The 19,136-nt window shown below is 42.3% G+C and overlaps 1 protein-coding gene across 1 annotated transcript; it reads left to right on the top strand.

The window, feature by feature from the left end:
• The first annotated feature begins 1,539 nt into the window (after positions 1–1,539).
• On the top strand, positions 1,540–15,987 carry LOC102145184 (uncharacterized). Its single transcript, XM_045393430.2, has 6 exons — positions 1,540–1,569; positions 2,120–2,233; positions 4,743–4,806; positions 5,867–5,917; positions 7,752–7,902; positions 14,457–15,987. Exon 6 carries the CDS (start codon positions 15,444–15,446, stop codon positions 15,960–15,962), a length of 519 nt encoding a protein of 172 aa, XP_045249365.2. The 5' UTR covers positions 1,540–1,569; positions 2,120–2,233; positions 4,743–4,806; positions 5,867–5,917; positions 7,752–7,902; positions 14,457–15,443; the 3' UTR covers positions 15,963–15,987.
• Positions 15,988–19,136: the final 3,149 nt, after the last annotated feature.

Below are 19,136 nucleotides of genomic sequence, written 5' to 3' on the forward strand. Positions count from 1 at the left end.
GTGAGCCAAGATGACACCACTGCACTCCAGCCTGAGCAGTAGAGTGAGAGCCTGTCAAAAAAAAAAAAAAAAAAAAGGGCGTGAGATTATTTGATTACTTCATTCCTTAGTTGTTGTAATGGAGCATGTACCCACTGAAACATGTATTATACTATATTTTTGTTATATTATACCTTATGTGTTCTTGTTTATAGTTAGGCCCTTATGTTTTTGCCTTTCTTTGTTTTCTTCCTTCTATCTTCTCTTTTTCTAAGTCACATGTAGGATATATTATTCCATATTTTTATTTGGAATAGTAAAAGATATTACAACTTTCTTCTTTTCTTTTTTTTTCTTTTTTTTTTTTTTTTTTGACACGATCTCACTGTGTTGCTCAGGCTGGAGTGCAATGGCATAATCACGTCTCACTGCAGCCTTGACCGCTCAGGCTCAAGTGATCCTCCTGACTCAGCCTCCTGAGTAGCAGGGACTACAGGCTTGCATCACTATGCCCAGCTAATTTTTGTATTTTTTGGGTAGAGACGGGATCTCACTGTTTTGCCCAGGCTGGTCTGGAATCCCTGGGCTCAAGAGATCCTCCCACCTTAGCCTCCCAAAGAGCTGGGATTACAGGCGTGAGCCACCGCGCTGGGCATTAGGAAGGATTTATTATAAAACCAGGGTTGCTGGCACCCAACGCTGTTGAGAATCGCTGCTCAAGACTCGTGTCCTAGAGTTTAATTTCCAAAATTTCCTGGAAACTGTTCTACGTTACTTCACTGTCAGAAGACCCAGCACTGGTATGCGAAGAGAGGTCTGAGAGCCTCAGAAACAACTTGTAAAACACACACACACACACACACACACACACCCCAAACCACCCCTTCCTCTGGGGAAGAGGGTCCTTCTGCCTGACTCCCTGGAGGTGGCTCCCCGCCCAGGGGCCAGCTCTCTTCTGGACGCCACTTGCCCGGAGCTGGGGGTCTGGGCTCCACAAAGGCTGCGAAGCTTCACCAATGCCGCAGGCCTAAGGCCACCCTTGGTCCCAAACCCAGGGCCAGGGCGCGCGCCCCAGCCTCGTCGGAGCTGCCATGGCCCCATGATTAGGGCCACGGTGGCCCCTGACTTTCTCTTATTAATTTTTTTTTAATTGTAAATCATTACTCAGCTCAGCTCAGTCACCAGGCAAACTGTGTTTAATAAATTAGCTTAATCTATTCCGCAAGTGGTTTGTGAGTGCAGTGTTTCCTCTGGTTAAGGAAAACATTTATATTCTCTCTCGTTGCCCTGCTTTCCTGGGCTCCCGAAGTCGCTACCCGGGCCGGGCGCACCGGGAGGCCTTGAGCGGGAGGCTCTCGGCCCGCCGCTCGCGGGGACCCCCACCTCGGGCGGCCAGGAGGGCAGCTGGTGGCCGCATGGCCTCTTTGTCCCCGTCAGCCCGAGGCGTCGCTGGTGCCCACCCGGCCTCCCCGTGGCCCAGCCCGCGCCTCCGCCCCGGGCCGCGCGCATTCCCCTCTTCCAGAGGGGCCTCTTTAACGGCTCCCCATGAAATAATCATTCATTATGTCACCAGGAGGGAAGAAAGGGAGTGTAAGTGTCTTGATGGGATTAGAGGAAACCCCCGCAGAGATGATTTAGGGGCCGTGATAATTCATTTAATAGGGGCCTGGGGCAAATTGCTAGACAGGGAAATGGAACTGAAGCAGCTCGAAAGGGCGCCCGCCAAGGCTGTGGCGGGGGAGCCGGCTTCATTAGCAATATTTAAGAGATTTCATTTAAGAATGAGTCATAAAATGCAGTACTATTTTATCCACCTGGTTTGGTGGCCTTTAGCTTTCCTCTGCATGAATATTAAATTTGAAATGGCACTACAGCAACACATTTTGGAAAGTGTTCTTTGGGCTGTTATTTGTATGGTTGGTTTAGTTTCTCGTTTGTTAACCTTTTAAAATGAATATCATTGAAAATGGATAACTGTACAACCAGAACTCGAAAAACATTAGGGGGAATATAATGCTTTAGAATAGGTTGTTACTAAACTGGGTAAAGGATTTAAGTTTTTATTGATCAAAACACAAAAGGCATAGAGAGCAAGTCAGTAAATGGCAAATTACTTTGACAATTCCCAATTTTCATGCAGATTTTGTGAAGCCGTCCCATTCAAAGCCACCCCCAGAGGCCGGGAGGAGACCACAAAGCTGAGAACACAGCCGGGACCTGCCCACTGACACACTGAAGACTCAACACGATTCAGGAAAGCACTTTCAAAGAGTGTTTTTTCTTGGACAGATAACATTCCGTTTTGTTTCTGAGAGGCAAGGACAATCTCTAGTTCGATTGTAAAACTATTTCCTTCAAATGTACATTTTTATCTATGGAGAGTGGTGATAATTGGGGTTTTACAAACCTAAGAAGTTTACATTTGGCAACAGTGATTGTTGCCATTACAACTACAATGTAAAAACCAGGTTCTCTTTTGGTGTGCATCCTCCCCTCTTTGGTTTCAAGGGTGACTTTCCCACGCATATCTACCACTCACTTGGAAAGTCCGAGTCTGGAAACATTTTAGCACATAGGTAACCTTCATTCCATTGTGGCCCACACATTTGCCTGACCTGATACTCTCCCCCAAAACTCTTATATTTGCAAACGAAAACATTAACTCTTGATTCCTCCTCCCCGACCTTTTAAAAATAAAAATAGCTCTTCCAGATAGGCTGTATTCATTCTTTTTTTTTTTTTTTTTTTTTTTAAATCACAGCTGCACTCTGTTATTTTAACAAAACAACTGGCGGGTCTCTATTCACAGAGCTGCTTTAGCCACATAGGATACATAAGATGCATAATTAATATATTCTTTAAAAGACTCTCTTAATCAGAAAAGACACTAACTATATGTAAAATTATTCACTTACATATATTGGTTTATGCAATTTTCCACAGTGACAGTAAAGTTGGTAGCTAAATATGTTTATATATATAACAAAACTAAGCAAACATATTTTGTAAGGCATGCATTGTGAAGGTAGTATTAATATTTGTGTTTCTACTGTTTATGTTCCACCATCCCCTAGTAAAGATGTTCTATTTTATACAGAGTTGTAAACCACTTTGAAATATAGTGAGACGCTCTATTTTGAATAAAATAAGGTTACTAATGTACTAAATAGGCTGGGTCTGGACAAAAGCAAGCCTCACTGAAGGTGGGTTAGTTTCCTCTAGAGCCTGTCCCCAGTCCTGAGTTCTCAGGCTTTTCTCAGTGTTTCCCTGTAGGGCAAAGGAGCCAGGATTAGCCATGAGCAGTCATGGTCAATGTTCTGAGAAGTTCTGAGAAGGAAACTCCTCTTCAGCAAAAGAACTTTCATTCTCTCCTTCTTCCTGTGAAAAGGCACTCTAAAGGTGACCAAGGCAACCCAAAGAAAGATACCTGTTTGCAACATCTATTTTTGCTTTTCAGACATAGGATTTAGTTGCCAATTAGAAAGCCGGAAAGCAAAGAAGATCCCTGCACTGCCACTTAGAATGATGATAGATAGCCATACACTAGCAGAAACTGAAAGATTCATCGGAAAACAACCCCCACTCCTTGGCCTTGCATTTAAGTGTGAATGGGGCTGTGTGTCTACCCTGCCTTCTTGCTTTCCTTCGTTTACATGATTCCTACTATGTCCAAAGCACGCATACCCATACTGTTGAATCTTGGAGTAACTGACAGTGTCCTAATGATACCCTGGATTTAAACAGTTCAAGCACAGTAGACACATTGTCACCAGACAGCTGGTGGTGGGAAACCAGTGTGTGTAGGATACAGGGATCACGAGGGAGCAGCCACAGAGTCAGTGACTGCTTTTTGCCTTCAGAGAGCCCAGCCTCTGCACACAGGCATCCACAGGCACAAAGCCACATCCTTATCAACAGAGTGGACAGGAATGTGACATTCTGCACACAGCCAAATACCTCAGAGGACTGAGGTACTGAGGACAAAATATTTAAAGTCAGTAAAGCTGGAAGTTGAGTGGGCAAAAAAGCATAAATACTTTTATAGACCCATTTTTCTAATAATAAATTCCAGGTTTTTTTCTCATTACCACAAATATACATATACAAAGGCAAAGAAAATATACAGGCCATTATTTAAGTTCTCTCCTTTTTCAATTAATATTAATGTTTAAAACATTAAATACTATTTCTGAGGACCACATACTCTAAAAAAATAAAGAGAAGAAGAAGAAGAAGAAGAAGAAGAAGAAGAAGAAGAAGAAGAAGAAGAAGAAGAAAACCTTTATGTGAATTAACCAGAAGAACTAGCACTCCGTAACAGCAGACAAATAGGCCTCTGCAACACTTCTTCACATCTTCCTCAGGGCAACCACAAAGGAACGTCATTACCAACCACAGGACATCACTGCTTTGGAAACCTGAAACCACAGCCTTTTCTTCGTGTGGGCAAAGTACATCAACTCTGATTAAAATAAGCTTACACTGTAAATTGGCCTAAGCTTTGTGGAAAGTGGTTGGCAATAGGTATCAAAAGCCTTAAAAATGTTATTCTACTTAATTCATTAATTCCGTCTCTGGGACTAGCTCCTGGGGCAGTTATGTGAAATGCCAACAAAGGTTTATATAAAAGATGTGTATCTTTTATATTTATAATAGGAAAAAACAGGAAACCATACAAACATCCAATTATAGGAAATAGTGAAGTAAGTTCTAGGATCCTACAATGGAATTTAATAAACCCGTATTCAATTTTATACATACAGGATCCTCTAAACTATGTAAAACAAAACAGAGGAGAGAAAATGTTAACATGATTATCTCTGGGAGGTGAGTATTTTGGTTTTTGCCTCATATTTTGTAGATTTTCTATATTAAGGATGTATTACTTTTAATAATCAGTAAAATATATATATACATGTGTACATATTTGTACATAATATATCAATGTTGTACACATCTACAATTCATTAATTTCTTCAGTGTTTATAACATAATAAGCTGACAGGCAAACAAGGAATCTCAGAATCAAAATAAAATCAAAATTGCTTATATAATGTTCCCTTTAAATAACCACATTAAAATAAATTAGCACATATTTCTTTATTCTTGCCAAGCATTGCATATCTACACATTTTCTTTTCTGTCCAGTAAGTATTTCCTGTGTTGTTATCACTGTGATGTTCTTTTGTGAGCATATGTAGGTTGAAAATGTTCCATGTTTAGATTAGAAAAATCAAGCTGTCAGGTGAGAAGTCCACATTTCATCATGATCATCTGCAGCTCACATTTGGCACCCAATATATTTATTTTACCTACCTGGCCATACACAAATAATAGCACATGGCAAATTTGCAAAGACAGCCCTGCTTTCAGGCCATTGTATTATCTGCAAAAATCTGTTTTCAGCAGCAGACTATCCATAAATTTGACCCCCTGGCTCTTTTTTCTTTCTTTAACTAGGTCAAGTGGCTGTCCCCATAGCACCATCAGTATATTTAATAAAAATCAAGTATATCTTGTGTTTGAAACATACATTATAAATAGATGTATAGATGGAGCAGATATTGAGAAAAGAAATGGTAAAGATTATGAATATTAAGATTTATACTAATCTATAAGCCTATTAAAGTACAGTAAAACCTGTCCTTCAGACCACCTTTTTAAAGATATCACCTCCCTGATGGGACCACTAAATTTCGGGCCAAATTATTTTCCCATAAAGAACAATGAAAAGAAAATGATTATATTAAGACTACTTCTACTATGGTTTCTTTTCATTGTTCCGCCAAAAATGATTCCAAACAGTAAAATAACATTGATTTTGACCTTGTTAATGAACCTGAAGAACTTCGTGGAATACTCAAGCACCGATTTCCATTTTTAACAGGAAAAAAGAGATGGACCCTCCGCCTCACAGTTTTGAAAACACCAGCAGCAGGTAGGGATAATTTCATTGGTATTCTGCAGATGTAGCTTATCTTGATATTGCTAATGTTCCGTAAGGTTTGTCATGTGGATTTTTCTTTGTGCCAAAAGCTGGAGATGATTGTGTGATTTGTAAAATATTGAAGAAGGCTTCAAACTGAGAGATTTATTGCATTTCTTTTTGGTTACAAAGATTCTCATATACAATATTACTGAAGTGATTTTCAGTTTTCCAAAATGCCACTCTCTCCAAGGGAACAACTTTCTCTCCTTTGGCCTTACAAGGACTCCCTGTGGCTTTGACCGGCTTTTCTTCCAAACAAAACTGCTGTGTGATCCATGCTCCCCTCAATCTCTCGAGGAGGGCCCTGTTTCCCTTAATCAGGTTCTTCTTCAGTTCACTCATGTCAGTCAGAAACACCAGAGGCCCTACTCTCCTTGTGTGGTATTTCCAAGGTGTGCTTCCTAACAGTGCAAACCTCTGGAGTTGTCCGTCACAGCTTTCCAAGGATGCAATGTGCATCTGTTTAAGGGTAGAATGTGCTCACCCTATTGGGACACAGAGACACCCACTCAATGTCCATCCATCTATTTAAATAGGGCTTTTTCCCCAATGGATAGAAGGAAGAATTAATCACATGTAGATATATTTTAAATTACTCATATTGTGCAAGGGACACATCGCAAAATTCACCAATACAAGGTAAACATGTGAGCAGTAACTGCCAATCATGCAGGCTCCTTTGGGAAGGTTTCGCTAGACTCCATACCCCTGGAGGGCAAGAACTATGTCCTGTGTGAGTTTGTGTGCCCAGCTTCAAACCAGTGCCTACCATCATCTCTCCCAGTAAGCCAGCGTGGATCTGAACTGAGTCGCCAGCTGTGCCCACCCCAGTTTGCCTCTTTCTTTAGCTGCAGGTCAGTGGACTCTCACCAGCTTGCTGTCATAGGCTGTCGGTGCTGAAAGGAGCCTTGGATCACATTGGTTCAGCCCAGCCCAGCCCTCTCATCCCAGAGATGGGGTTACCAAAGTGTCAAGGATGCCCCAAGTAGAGTCAATACACGTAGCCGTGAACGTTATGGGCAAAAATCACACGTGTTTATTCCTGTTCCTAAAAAGAAGGCCATGAAATAAAAAGTGGTGTGTGTTAGTTAATAGCCTAGGGTAGTAAGCCAGCTGGCTGTGGCTGTGTGGTCTGAGCTCAAAAGGAAAATATAAACATAACTTAATTGTTCAAATGCTGGAGTGTCATAACAATACAGTTTCTCTTTTGAATCAGGATTTATAATTTTTTTTTCTGTTCGAGATGGAGAAAGCAAGGCACAGTGGACAGTGAGTGAGATGTGGCCTGTAGTAACCTGGGTTTGAATTCCAGCTCCACCGTTTGCTTGCTGTGTGACCTTGGGCAAGTCACTTATCCTCTCTGGGCCTCAGCTTTTTCATCTGTAAAATGAGGACAAAAATACTGTGGGCCTCTGTGGGTTATTTGAAGAGCCAAGGACACTTGATAGTTCAATGTACTGTGTAAAACAAAAGTAAGTTATTTACTTGAAAATGAATTTAAAAGCTATGGCCATACATATAAAGAAAAGAAACCACAGGTGAAGACGAATGCACACATTTTAATTTGGGTGTTCCTCACCTCTTTTGAGCAAGCTAACTGGGTGATCAGATGCATGACACGCCAGACGTCTGGGTATCAGTTCAGCTGGAGCCAGAGGATGTGACCTGCCAACTCTTCCTCCAGAGTCACCTCACAACTGCCACTGCTCTCCTCCCATGAGGTACAAGGGCGTGTATGAGCCCAGCGGTCTCAGCGTGACTTTCTCCTTCTCTCCCTCCCCAGTTATCCTGCTGCTCCTTGCTAGAGACACTAAGGAAGTTCACATCTATGAAGATGAGGGCAAGAATAGTCCAGATCCTAAGAAGAATCATATGGCCTTCTTTCTGTTCCTTCAATGACAGGTTCCTTGTTGCTTCAAGACCTACTCAAAGAGGTGAGGTCTCTCCTTCCCCCCCGGGAGACTTTCCCCATCTCTCCTCCCTCCAATTCATTTTTACCGGAGGTTAACAGATCACGCTTCTGAGCTTAACGTTCATTCTTTTTACCTTATCAATTTGCTCCTTCTTTCCTCACCCCAACCTGCAGATGAAACAAGCAGCTTCACTTTGGCATCAAAACGAGGTAGAAAAGGACTGGAGAAAAAAGACCATTATTTTTGTCCCATTTTTGCTGCCTCTATGGGGACAGGGCTGGCTAATTTTGCATGCTTATTGCTAAAGTAGACAATGCTAGGCCCTGAGCACCCCCCAATTCTGGACTGAAATCTGTCCTTCTCTGACACTGAAAGGACACTTTTCATTTTTACACATCTATTCAACAAACATTTATTGAGGGGTTATTATGTGTTAGCACTGTGCTAGGTGTCAAAGAAGTAAGCAATGTACGCTCCTTCTGAGGGCAAACACATCATGCATTTCTGCAGATGCCCTCTTGCTTGTTTTTGCACTTATCTAGTACTAAAGTCAACCAAGGAGTATTCTGTCTCCAGAGCAGATGCCCGGCACAATCTACTTTTGAGCCTGCACCTCCTCGAGACTCAAAAAATACCCTGGAAATTGGCTGGGTGTGGTGACTCACACCTGTAATCTCAGCACTTTGGGAGGCCGAGGCAGAAGGATTACTTGAGTCCTGGAGTTTGAGACCAGCCTGGTCAACAGAGGAAGATCCTGTCTTTACAAAAAGTAAAAAATGAGCCAGGTGTGGGGGCACATGCCAATAGTCCTAGCTACTCAGGAGGCTAAGGCAGGAGGATGGATTGAGTCCCGGAGTTCAAGGCTACAGTGAGCTATGATCATGCCACTGAACTCCAGACTGGGTGACAGAGCAAGACCCTGTCTCTGAAAAACAAAAAATTTTTAAAAATCAGGAAATAGAATCTTAGAACTGCTGACTGGACAGGACACCAAATCGACCTACCATATGGAACCCATGAGGAAATAAAGGATTCAAGAGTAAATGACTCCTCTGAAGCCACCAACAGTGGCCAATCTTATCTATCTTGAGTGGCTTAGGGGCTGGTCAGGGTGGATGGAGGTCAAGGAATATCCTCAAGGACAGCTAGATGTCCTTTCCAGTCTGGAAATTCTAGGCAGACCAGAGGGAATGGTGGCGACCTGGCTGCCAGCTCTCTGGAGTCGGGAATCTGAAGCAATGTGAGCCGCCGCTGGTTCGTGCCACTGCCAGTGTTTGCCTACGCCATCACTATCAGCATCAAACTCACTCCCTGCTTTGTTAAGTGCTTTGGGATTTCTCAAGTAGAAAAGGTGCTATATAAAATCAATCACAGGAAACCCTGCTGCTGGCAGCTCAGAACAGCTACAGTAAGCGGTGTCCACTCAATCAATAGTCCCTCACCAAGAAGGGGAAAGAATACCATTAAAAAGATGTGCTCTCAGAAAAACTTCCCTTTAAGTAAGGGGGGAGACTCCTACCTTACAAGGAGTGTATATATACAGAAAGCACACAATATATTGTTCCTCCATGACCAGTATTAAACATGATGGGAGAAGGAACTTACTGCTTACTACGTACTTTTGCTTTTATTTTAACCATGCAGGGACACAAACTGATACACATTGAGCCTGAAAAAACCTTGTAGCCCCCATGCAGGAAATGCCTATGGATTCATTTATAAAATGAAAATGGAATTAGCTCTAGGGCACTGGGGTAGAAAAAAAGTGATTTCTATAATTGGCTTGCCAAAGAATAATATGCATGTGTGTTAGTACATTTTCACACTACTATAAAGATACTACCTGAGCGTGGGTAATTTACAAAGAAAAGATGTTTAATTGGCTCACAGTTCCACAGGCTATACAGGAAGCATGGCTGGGGAAGCCTCAGGAAACTTACAATCACGGCAGAAGGCAAAGGGGAAGCAGGCACCTTCTTCACAAGGTGGCAGGAGAGAGAAAGCATGCAGGGGGAACCGTCATTTTCGAAAAAACCATCAGATCTCATGAGAACTCCCTCACTATTATGAGAACAACATGGGGGAAACCACCCCCATGATCCAATCACCTTCCACCAGGTCCCTCCCATGACACCCGGGGATCACAATATGAGATGAGGTTTGAGTGAAGACACAGAGCCAAACCATGTCAGCATGTTTGGGATATAGTATAACTTGTCTGCCTTTAATTATGTTTAAATATACGGAATATACATAGATGCATATCGTTTTATGATGTTAAAGAACTGGGCTTCTTGGCTGGGCATGGTGGCTCATGCCTATAATCCCAGCACTGGGGAGGCCGGGGCGTGTCATGACGTCAGGAGATCGAGACCATCCTGGCTAACACTGTGAAACCCCATCTCTACTAAAAATACAAAAAAAAAAAAAATTAGATGGGCATGGTGGCGGGCGCCTATAATCCCAGCACTTTGGGATGCCAAGGCAGGCAGATCAGCTGAGGTTGGGAGTTTAAGACCAGCCTGACCAACATGGAGAAACCCCATCTCTACTAAAAATACAAAAAATTAGCCAGACGTGGTGGCAGGCGTCTGTAATCCCAGCTACTTGGGAGGCTGAGACGGCAGAATGGGGTGAACTCAGGAGGCAGAGCTTGCAGTGAGCCAAGATCGCGCCACAGCACTCCAGCCTGGGCAACAGAGTGAGATTCCTTCTCAAAAAAAAAAAAAAAAAAAAAAAAAGAACTGGGCTTCCTGCACAATCCTAAAGAATATTAATTTGGAATATTTTGGTTTTCATTTCATTTCAAAAGTTAAAATACAAAAAGTTCATAAAATTGCATTACTACGTAGATGAAATCCTGCTACTTCTCAAAGGTGCAACATGGTAATTTAACTAGTTGAGAAAATTAGGAAGAGGATATCTTACAGTATTTTTAATCCACAAACAATGTTTTGTTAACTACAGAAAAGTATTGTGGTTTTTTAAGTTAGAGAGAACTTTAAAAAGCAAATAGGGGCTGGGCGTGGTGGTTCATGCCTGTAATCCTAGCACTTTGGGAGGCCAAGGTGGGTGGATCATCTAGGGTCAGGAGTCCATGACCAGCCTGGCCAACATGATGAAACCCCATCTCTATTAAAAATACAAAAATCAGCTGGACGTGGTGGCGAGTGCCTGTAATCCCAGCTACTCAGGAGGCTGAGGCAGGAGAATCGCTTGAACCTGGGTGGTGGAGGTTGCAGTGAGCCAAGATCACGCCATTGCACTCCAGCCTGGGCGACAGACCAAGACTTCACCTCAAAAAACAGAACAAAACAAAACAAAACAGCAAATAGGGACAACCATTGCAGTTCTCCATGAGGTAGGTGTAATCTAAGAAGAAAGTTCTTGAAGAGTTTGTCTAATGAAGTCTTCCTGTGTCCTGAAGGAATATTTTAAATCAGTGATCAGTGTCTCTTTAAGTCTTTTCCATGAACCGTAATAGACTTTAAATTGCTAAAGGGTAAATGATTAAAAATCTCACATTTACAAGAAAATGCATAGGTTCTTTGATTCAAGTGTTGTAAACTCTGGAGTGCATTAGAATCCCTTGGAGGGGCTTATTAGATGCTGACGTAATGGCTTGTGGACGTTACCTTAAGACATTCTGTGCCTAGTCCCTTGGTTGTACGTTAGGAAACTACATGGCTGTTTGACAATGACTTGCTCAAGGCCACCCCACTATATGATTCTAGGGCACCAACCATAACCATGCTTCCCACCTGTCCCACATCAGCCATCTTTTCCCTTCAACACCTGGTTCTTCTCTCCGAAATGGCTTTGGCCACTCTCAAATACTTCTGGAATTGTGTACCCAGGACAAATGATATTCCCTTCATGGAAATAATTCCTGAATAGCTTCTCTTTCTTCCTTTAAGAGTTATTTACAATCATTTTAGTCTATAAAATCAGAATTGTGTTTAAAACATTTATTATACAAAAATACCCAGTTATAGACCTAGTACTATTTTTTTATATATATAATGTTTGGTTATGAAATTCTCAAGAAGGCCGGGCACAGTAGCTCATGCCTGTAATCCCAGCACTTTGGGAGGCTGAGGTGGGCGGATCGTGAGGTCAGGAGTTCGAGACCAGCCTGGCCGATATGGTGAAACCCCGTATCTACTAAAAATACAAAAATTAGCTGGGCTTGGTGGCAGGCGCCTGTAGTCCCAGCTACTCAAAAGGCTGAGGCAGGAGAATCGCTTGAACCCAGGAGGCAGAGGTTACAGTGAGCCAAGATTGTGCCACTGCACTCCAGCCTGGATGACAGAACAAGACACCGACTCAGAAAAAAAAAAAAGAAAAAAAAAAAAAAAGAAAAGAAATTCCCAAGAACTCAGGGTGAAGCCGAGAGGAGGTGAGTGGATCTGGTCAGTGTACATTGTAGCTGAGACTCCAGATTTATAGCACCAATGATGTCCTCAGCTTAGATTTCAGCAATTTCACTAGAGTGACTATAATTCCCAGAGCTACCAAATGCTACCCAGAGTCTGACCATATTACCAGAAATTTCAGATTAGATCCGGATTTAAACAGACACACCTAAACTTGGGGCAGGGAGGGGCTAATTTTTTCTTGGTTAACATAATTTAAGTTCTCTTAAAAACCTAGCTACGCCAACAAGGTAGATGCTTAATAATTCAGACACATTCTGAAGTTTATGCCTCAAAGGCAATCATAGGAATTCCAAGATTGATTCATACACAAATAAATCTATAACTTTCCAGCAGAATTATTTTTAAAACCTACCAAATATTACCTTTTCTTCTGTAGGCTAGATTATTTCTTGCTTACCAATTGTACTGATAGCCAGGGAGAGCCAAGGAGAAGTATGATAATCAAACTCCATTCTATCTGCTAGCTCTGTCCTATTTTCTTCATGAAATTTTTATCAGCAATGATAAAAATCACTCCTTTGAATCAGTATTCTCCTTGTAGAGCCGGGAGGAGAAGGCAAAAAGCCAAAAGAGCTGAGAGAGTGGGAGACAAAAGCAGCAGAAAACTTGAAAAGAAACAATATAACCCTAACCTCAAATAACCAAGACATGGCAACACTTTCAAATACTGAAAACTCCTTTATATTTGTAATTGTTTCACAATTCCTAGATATGTAATCAAAGAATAACACCCATTTAAAATTACTTCTTAAATCAAGAATTTGAAAAGGTTTTTTTTTGTGCCAGAAAAATGTTAATGTTTATAAATGCCTCAATAATTAACATTGACAAGGTATAACAAAAACATCTGATGTTTTTCTCATATACTTACAATGCTTATGGCTTGACTGAAATAATGACAAATAGGAGGAATACTTGGTAAATTTCATTGTGTGTGTGGCTTTAAGCAAAACATTTAACCGTTCTGGGCCTCAGTTCCTCCATCTGTAAAGAGGGCTGTAAAGAGAGTATGATAATCTCTAAATTTCCTTCCAGTTCTAGGAGACAACAAAGTAAAATCTACAAAGTATAATAATTAGGACCAACAAAATTCCTGCATGAATTCCAACATTTGCCATAACAATATATGGTTTTTCAGAAAGCTTAATATCTCTTTGTGGCATTTTTGTTTTTAAGTATTGTTGTTCGTGTATAGCATTAACTTAAACGTTATGCTCTAATCAGCAGCTTGGATGAACTTAGAGTTTTACAACTAAAATGCATTGAATCGATCCAGTAAAACATACCTGGGATTTTGCCATTGCAAATCCAGCTTCACGATTTACTGACAACAAATGGACTAAAGGAAATCTGTGTTTGCAACATCCAACACTGGCTCTGCTATCTCTCTACCCATACTTGAGGCAATGAATGATCTTTCTGTAGCCAGCTATTGAAATTTTCAATCGTGAAATTAATTTCATTCTTTTATCCAGATATGCAGATATCCATGTCACCATTTTCTGAAAACATATTAAATGGAGTGGCACAGAAGTTTGTATAGCGCAGCAAATATGGCAATTTTGGACAATTCAACGAGACATACAGCCAGATCACAACTCTTTCACAGCTTCACTGTAAAACTTCCAGCCTCTAAAAGGAAAATCTCTCTTGATGCAAGAGAAATAAGTGGGAGCTGTACCAAAGTACCTTATATTGTGACACAAAAAGCATAAATTATGTGTGTATGAAAATCATAAGCCCTAAGCTTTAGAGCGAGTTGTGCAATTGACAATCAAATGGAGCTTAAAGGGAATTACGAGGTTTTCAACTAAAGTATTGAAATAAAGAAAGTAATATTTTACGGCAAAAAATTGCAAATGTCAAGTTTAAATCATAAGACTTTGCACCATTGAGCTACTAGCTAGTTCTATAGCTTCTTCAGTTCTTAACACAGGGAAAGACCAACTTTCATGCTCAATAAAACTTAAGAACTTTAGAAATACATTTAAGAACATAATTCATGTATTTGTGACTTTTTCCCTCCCTAAATGGCTAATTGTAGAAGAAAAATGAGTGAGCATAAGAACTTCTTGGATGGTGACCTATTCCCCCATTTGCTTTAGACTCTCATGAATTCTTGTGTTTTTTAAATAGGGCTGCCACCAATTTGGTCACTGGAAGAAAAGGCGGGTCTCAGGGAATATGGATGGCTGTCCTCCCTTTCCCCTTCAGATGTCAGCCGCATCTACTCCTGCTTTCGGAAAACCCCAGGGCAAACGGACCTGCCAGGCAGCCAACCAACCACCAGCCCCCGTGAAAGGCTGGAACCCAGCTGCCCAATTCGGTTGCTCCTGTCCAAAGCCAGACAGGTGGCAACCCAGATTGAATCTGTTGTTGTGGGAATGATTTGATTCACAAACAAGGTTATTAAATTTTATATGGAGACACAGGCGAAAGTCACAAGATCCTGGAGAGAAAGACCTGATTCACATAAATTTATCTTAATAGCTGTGAATTCGGGCGCACAAAGCAGAAAAAAAAATTAATGGAAAGGCATTTCACCTCCTCCGTCTGCCTGCTCTCCTCCACTCCCCAGCACATAATATGCCCACACACACACATAGATCAACAACTGCCACGACTCCATCCAGCCCTTGCAGGAGGAGCCCAACACATTGATCTGAGCCTGTTTTGACATATAAACTCCAATTTGGCCCCAAGTCACTGCGAGTGGACACTGCCACCAACGGCTCTGACACTAGGTTATTTGTTGTTGCTGTTCGCTGTCCCTGTTTGCACATTAATCCAGTGACAATTAGGTGTCAGCGAGCGTTGTTTCTGCTTAGCTGATAGCCTTGGGCTCTGCGCTTGAAGCCCTAATCAGGAGTGTAAACTCTGCTATATTTCAATTTGGAGAAGCGCTCTTCCGCTAAGAGGCCCCTGGCACTGCGATAAATAAAACGCCTATTTACTCTATTGCCACACTTAGACATCTAATGCACTTACTACCAGCCCCCTAATCATAGCCTACAGTTAAAACCGCCTATAAATCACTCCGTTCTCATCCTGCACATTAGTGAAGCCATTTTCCCCAAACCCCACAATGAGCACTGTTTCCTTTTCTTGTTAGTCAAAAGCTAGATGATTTTTATTAGGTTAAAGACCAGTTCACAGATGGTAAATCGCGTGGAGAGAAATGAGCTGGAGAGTTACACCGAGTCAGCGCGGGACACGGCTCCCAGGCCGGGCCGGGCCGGGAGTGGGAGGCGGTTCCCGATCCTAGGCGGCGGGACTCCCAAGCGCCGAGGGACCCAAGTCTCTGCTTCACCCACACGCACACCCGGCGTCGGGGCGCTGTGGCCTCGCCCCACACGCCCAGCGCAGGCCGCAGCCTGGCCTGGGGATCCGGCACCAGGGCAGGGTGAGCTCGGCCGGACATCCTCCACAGGACAGCCCGCACCCCGTAATCGCGTCAAAGGCGCCCCATCCCCCTGTCTCTCGCCGCGCAAGTTTCCCACCGACGCCCGCTCGGAAGGCGAGAGCCCCGGCGCGGCCCGGAGCTGCGCGGTCCCCGGGGACCGCGCGCAACAAAAGCCCGGCCCGCAACCCCTGCTCCTCGCCTTCCTTTTTCAATTCTCCCCTGATCTCAGGTGGAATTAGGAGGATTAAAGCAGCGAGTAAATGAGGCGAGTGTGCAAAATGACTCCTTTCTGAACCAAACGGCATGCTCCGTGCTGGGGAAATGAGATGCACATTTAAATCTCATCCATCCACCGCCTGCGGCCACCGCCATGTACCTGCCTACTTAGCCCAAGGGTTAATTAATTGAGGCTTCAATGCACTATTGCAAGAGCATTATTGCATTTGATACTCTACATCTGTGATTTAAAACTCTTTCAGTCCCTTGTCAGCAAGGGAGGGTTTTTAACTAGGAAATTAGCATTCAGATAAGGGAACGCTCTATTTGCTTCTGAAAGGAAGGAAATATTAAGGATGCTGGTGCACAAACCGGGCTGTCATATCCTGTCCCATCCTGGAGGGAGCGCGAGGGCCCGGCTCCCCTGGGAGCGGCGGCGACAGGGCGTCGTGCAATGGACGCCAGCGCGAGGGGCGGGCTGGAGGGGGACCCGCGATCAGGGAAACCTTACTCCTCGCAGGCTCCAACCTGCTGGGGCGTGTTTACGTCTGCAAAGTCCGATAATATATTTTCTCCCCACTTCTTAGGAGCTGATTCTTCTTAAAATGCATTGCCACGTTATCTCCAACGTTGGCTTTCTGACTTCCCCGTGGGGCTCGGAGGAAGTAACCCAGTTTCTTAAGGAAAAATGAGAGGTAAACATCACAACAGAATTCTAATGACACTGCAACAAAATCAGGCACAACATTGCTGTTAGTGATTATCTTTATTATTTTAAGTATTGGATTCAAGTGTTAATACACTAACGAATATGAAGAACAGCAATACAAAATAGTGGCTCACAAGCTAACATTCTGGATCAGAAACCAGTTAGAATTATGTGACCCAACCACGTTGTGTTTATTTTATTTTATTTTATTTTATTTTATTTTACTTTATTTTATTTTATTTTATTTTTTGAGACGGAGTGTCACTCTGTTGCCCAGGCTGGAGTGCAGTGGCACGATCTCAGCTCACTGCAACCTCTGCCTCCTCGGTTCAAGCAATTTTCCTGCCTCAGCCTCCTGGGTAGCTGGGATTACAGGCCTTGGTCACCACACCCGGCTAAGTTTTCTGCAGTTTTAGTAGAGAAGGCGATTTGCCATGTTGGCCAAGCTGGTCTTGAACTCCTGGCCTCAAGTGATTCGCCTGCCTCGGTCTTTCAAAGTGTTGGGATTATAGGCATGATCACTGTACCCCGCTAAGTTTTCTGTAGTTTTAGTAGAGACAGGGTTTTGCTATGTTGGCCAAACTGGTCTTGAATGCCTGGCCTCAAGTGATCTGCCCGCCTGGGCCTCTCAAAGTGCTGGGATTATATGTGTGAGCCACCAGGGCGCCTGCCTGTGGCCTAATTCTGTTGTAATGTCAGATGTAGACATAGTTTTTTTGTAAAATGGCTACATGATTAAGTTCTGGATTCTCAGGCGAAAAAACAAACCGTTAGAAAAAAAGAAGAGAGAGAGAGAAAGAGAGAGAGAGAGAGAAAGAAAGAAAGAAAGAAAAGAAAGAAAGAAAGAAAGAAAGAAAGAAAGAAAGAAAGAAAGAAAGAAAGAAAGAAAGAAAGAAAGAAAGAAGGAAAGAAAGGAAAGAAAGAAAGAAAGGAAAGAAAGAAAGAAAGAAAAGAAAGAAAAGAAAGAAAAGAAAAGAAAGAAAAGAGAGAAAGGGAAAAAGGGAGAAAGAAAGAAAGGAAAGAAAGAAAGAAAAGAAAGAAAGAAAAGAAAGGAAAAGAAAGAAAAGCCTTTGTGCTTGCTCACTACAAAATGAACAAATTGCAAGTGGAAAGGAGAATGATTCCCTTTTTGAGTCCCTTCATGCCTAGTGGAATTTGGCAAACTCAGGAATCCTTCAATAACAAACACTTTGCCAAGTGCAAGGACTTGGAATTTCTTCTCTACTGACTCTACTGAACCATGGGCCTTAATTAGGTGAAACAGCATCACCTACAGTGGGATTTGATTGGGACCCCCAAGTCAATAAATTGATTGAATAAAGCTCTTTGGAATTTTCATGAGTTGGGCACAAGATGGGGAACTGGATTTGATGGGGTGTGTGTGTGTGTGTGTGTGTGTGTGTATGACATCAATTCTGTACTACTTTCTCATAATGGTCCAATTCTGTCTTTAGGTACTTCTTGCTGAATAATCTTACTGATAATTACCCAGAAGTCTCCCTGGCTAATCATCACCTACCTTGCTCAAATTTCACTCTTCTACTTCTTGGTAGCATTGCAAAAAAAAAAAAAAAAAAAGGAGAATCAGAAAAAGCTCGTGATAATAGCAAGAAATAATAGTTGGGCTGTGTGTTTGACATGGTTTCTTGGCTGTTTCCATTCAAACCTGGAATCCCAGTGCCAATATATGAGTTGCATTTTGTTCCTAAGGGCCAAGTACTCTAACCTTGTTATGTACATAGCATTTCAAGTGTTTCATAATACACCTAGTCTGTATAACTTTGCCTCATTGGTGGCAGTCACCTTTCTGCTTCCACACACAGAGAGACCAGATACTTTCCATTATTTTAAACCTGATTGATATAATCCTTTAGAAGTAAGAAAACTAGAACTTGCTTTTCGGTCAGCTCTGCACCATATTTTCCCTGCATTGCTCACACTGGTTCATTATGGGAAGGCTTTTCCCCTGACTCCTAGGTGGCCTGCAATGGGGTCTTCGAAATAAAAGAGGACTGCAGGAAGAGTGCATAGTATTTCTGAAGAGAAGAAACACACAAGTGACTCAATAAGTTCTGAAGATTGATAAAATGAAATGGTGAAGTTTTGAATGTACATACTTGACAGCGATGCTTGGAGACATTCAGTGACATCAATCTCCTGAGATTACTCCACTTTCACAACAGAAAGAGAGATCTGCTATTTGGAGTGGCTCATAGGGCCAACTGGATGCCACCTGGTATTTGGAAAGGAACATGGAGCTGTGCATTGAATGGTTTGAATTACAATACATATAATTTGAGCACCTTTCTTTAGAGTGGACCCAATAAACTTATACTATGAAACAAATTCTATCCAAAATAAGAACATAATAAAACAGAAAACTAAAATGGTATTCTCTCTAGGAAAATGGTACCCAGGAAACATTTTCCACTATAAGGAAAGGACTCTGAATATCTAAGTCTGCAGAGAGTAAAATTAGTCACAGAAT

Source organism: Macaca fascicularis, chromosome 6 (assembly GCF_037993035.2).
Source record: "Macaca fascicularis isolate 582-1 chromosome 6, T2T-MFA8v1.1".
Taxonomy (NCBI): Eukaryota; Metazoa; Chordata; class Mammalia; order Primates; family Cercopithecidae; genus Macaca; species Macaca fascicularis.

Bases quoted from the DNA above. Each gene is read 5' to 3' on its own strand.
- LOC102145184 (XM_045393430.2), top strand. From the start codon at position 15,444: ATGATTTTTATTAGGTTAAAGACCAGTTCACAGATGGTAAATCGCGTG.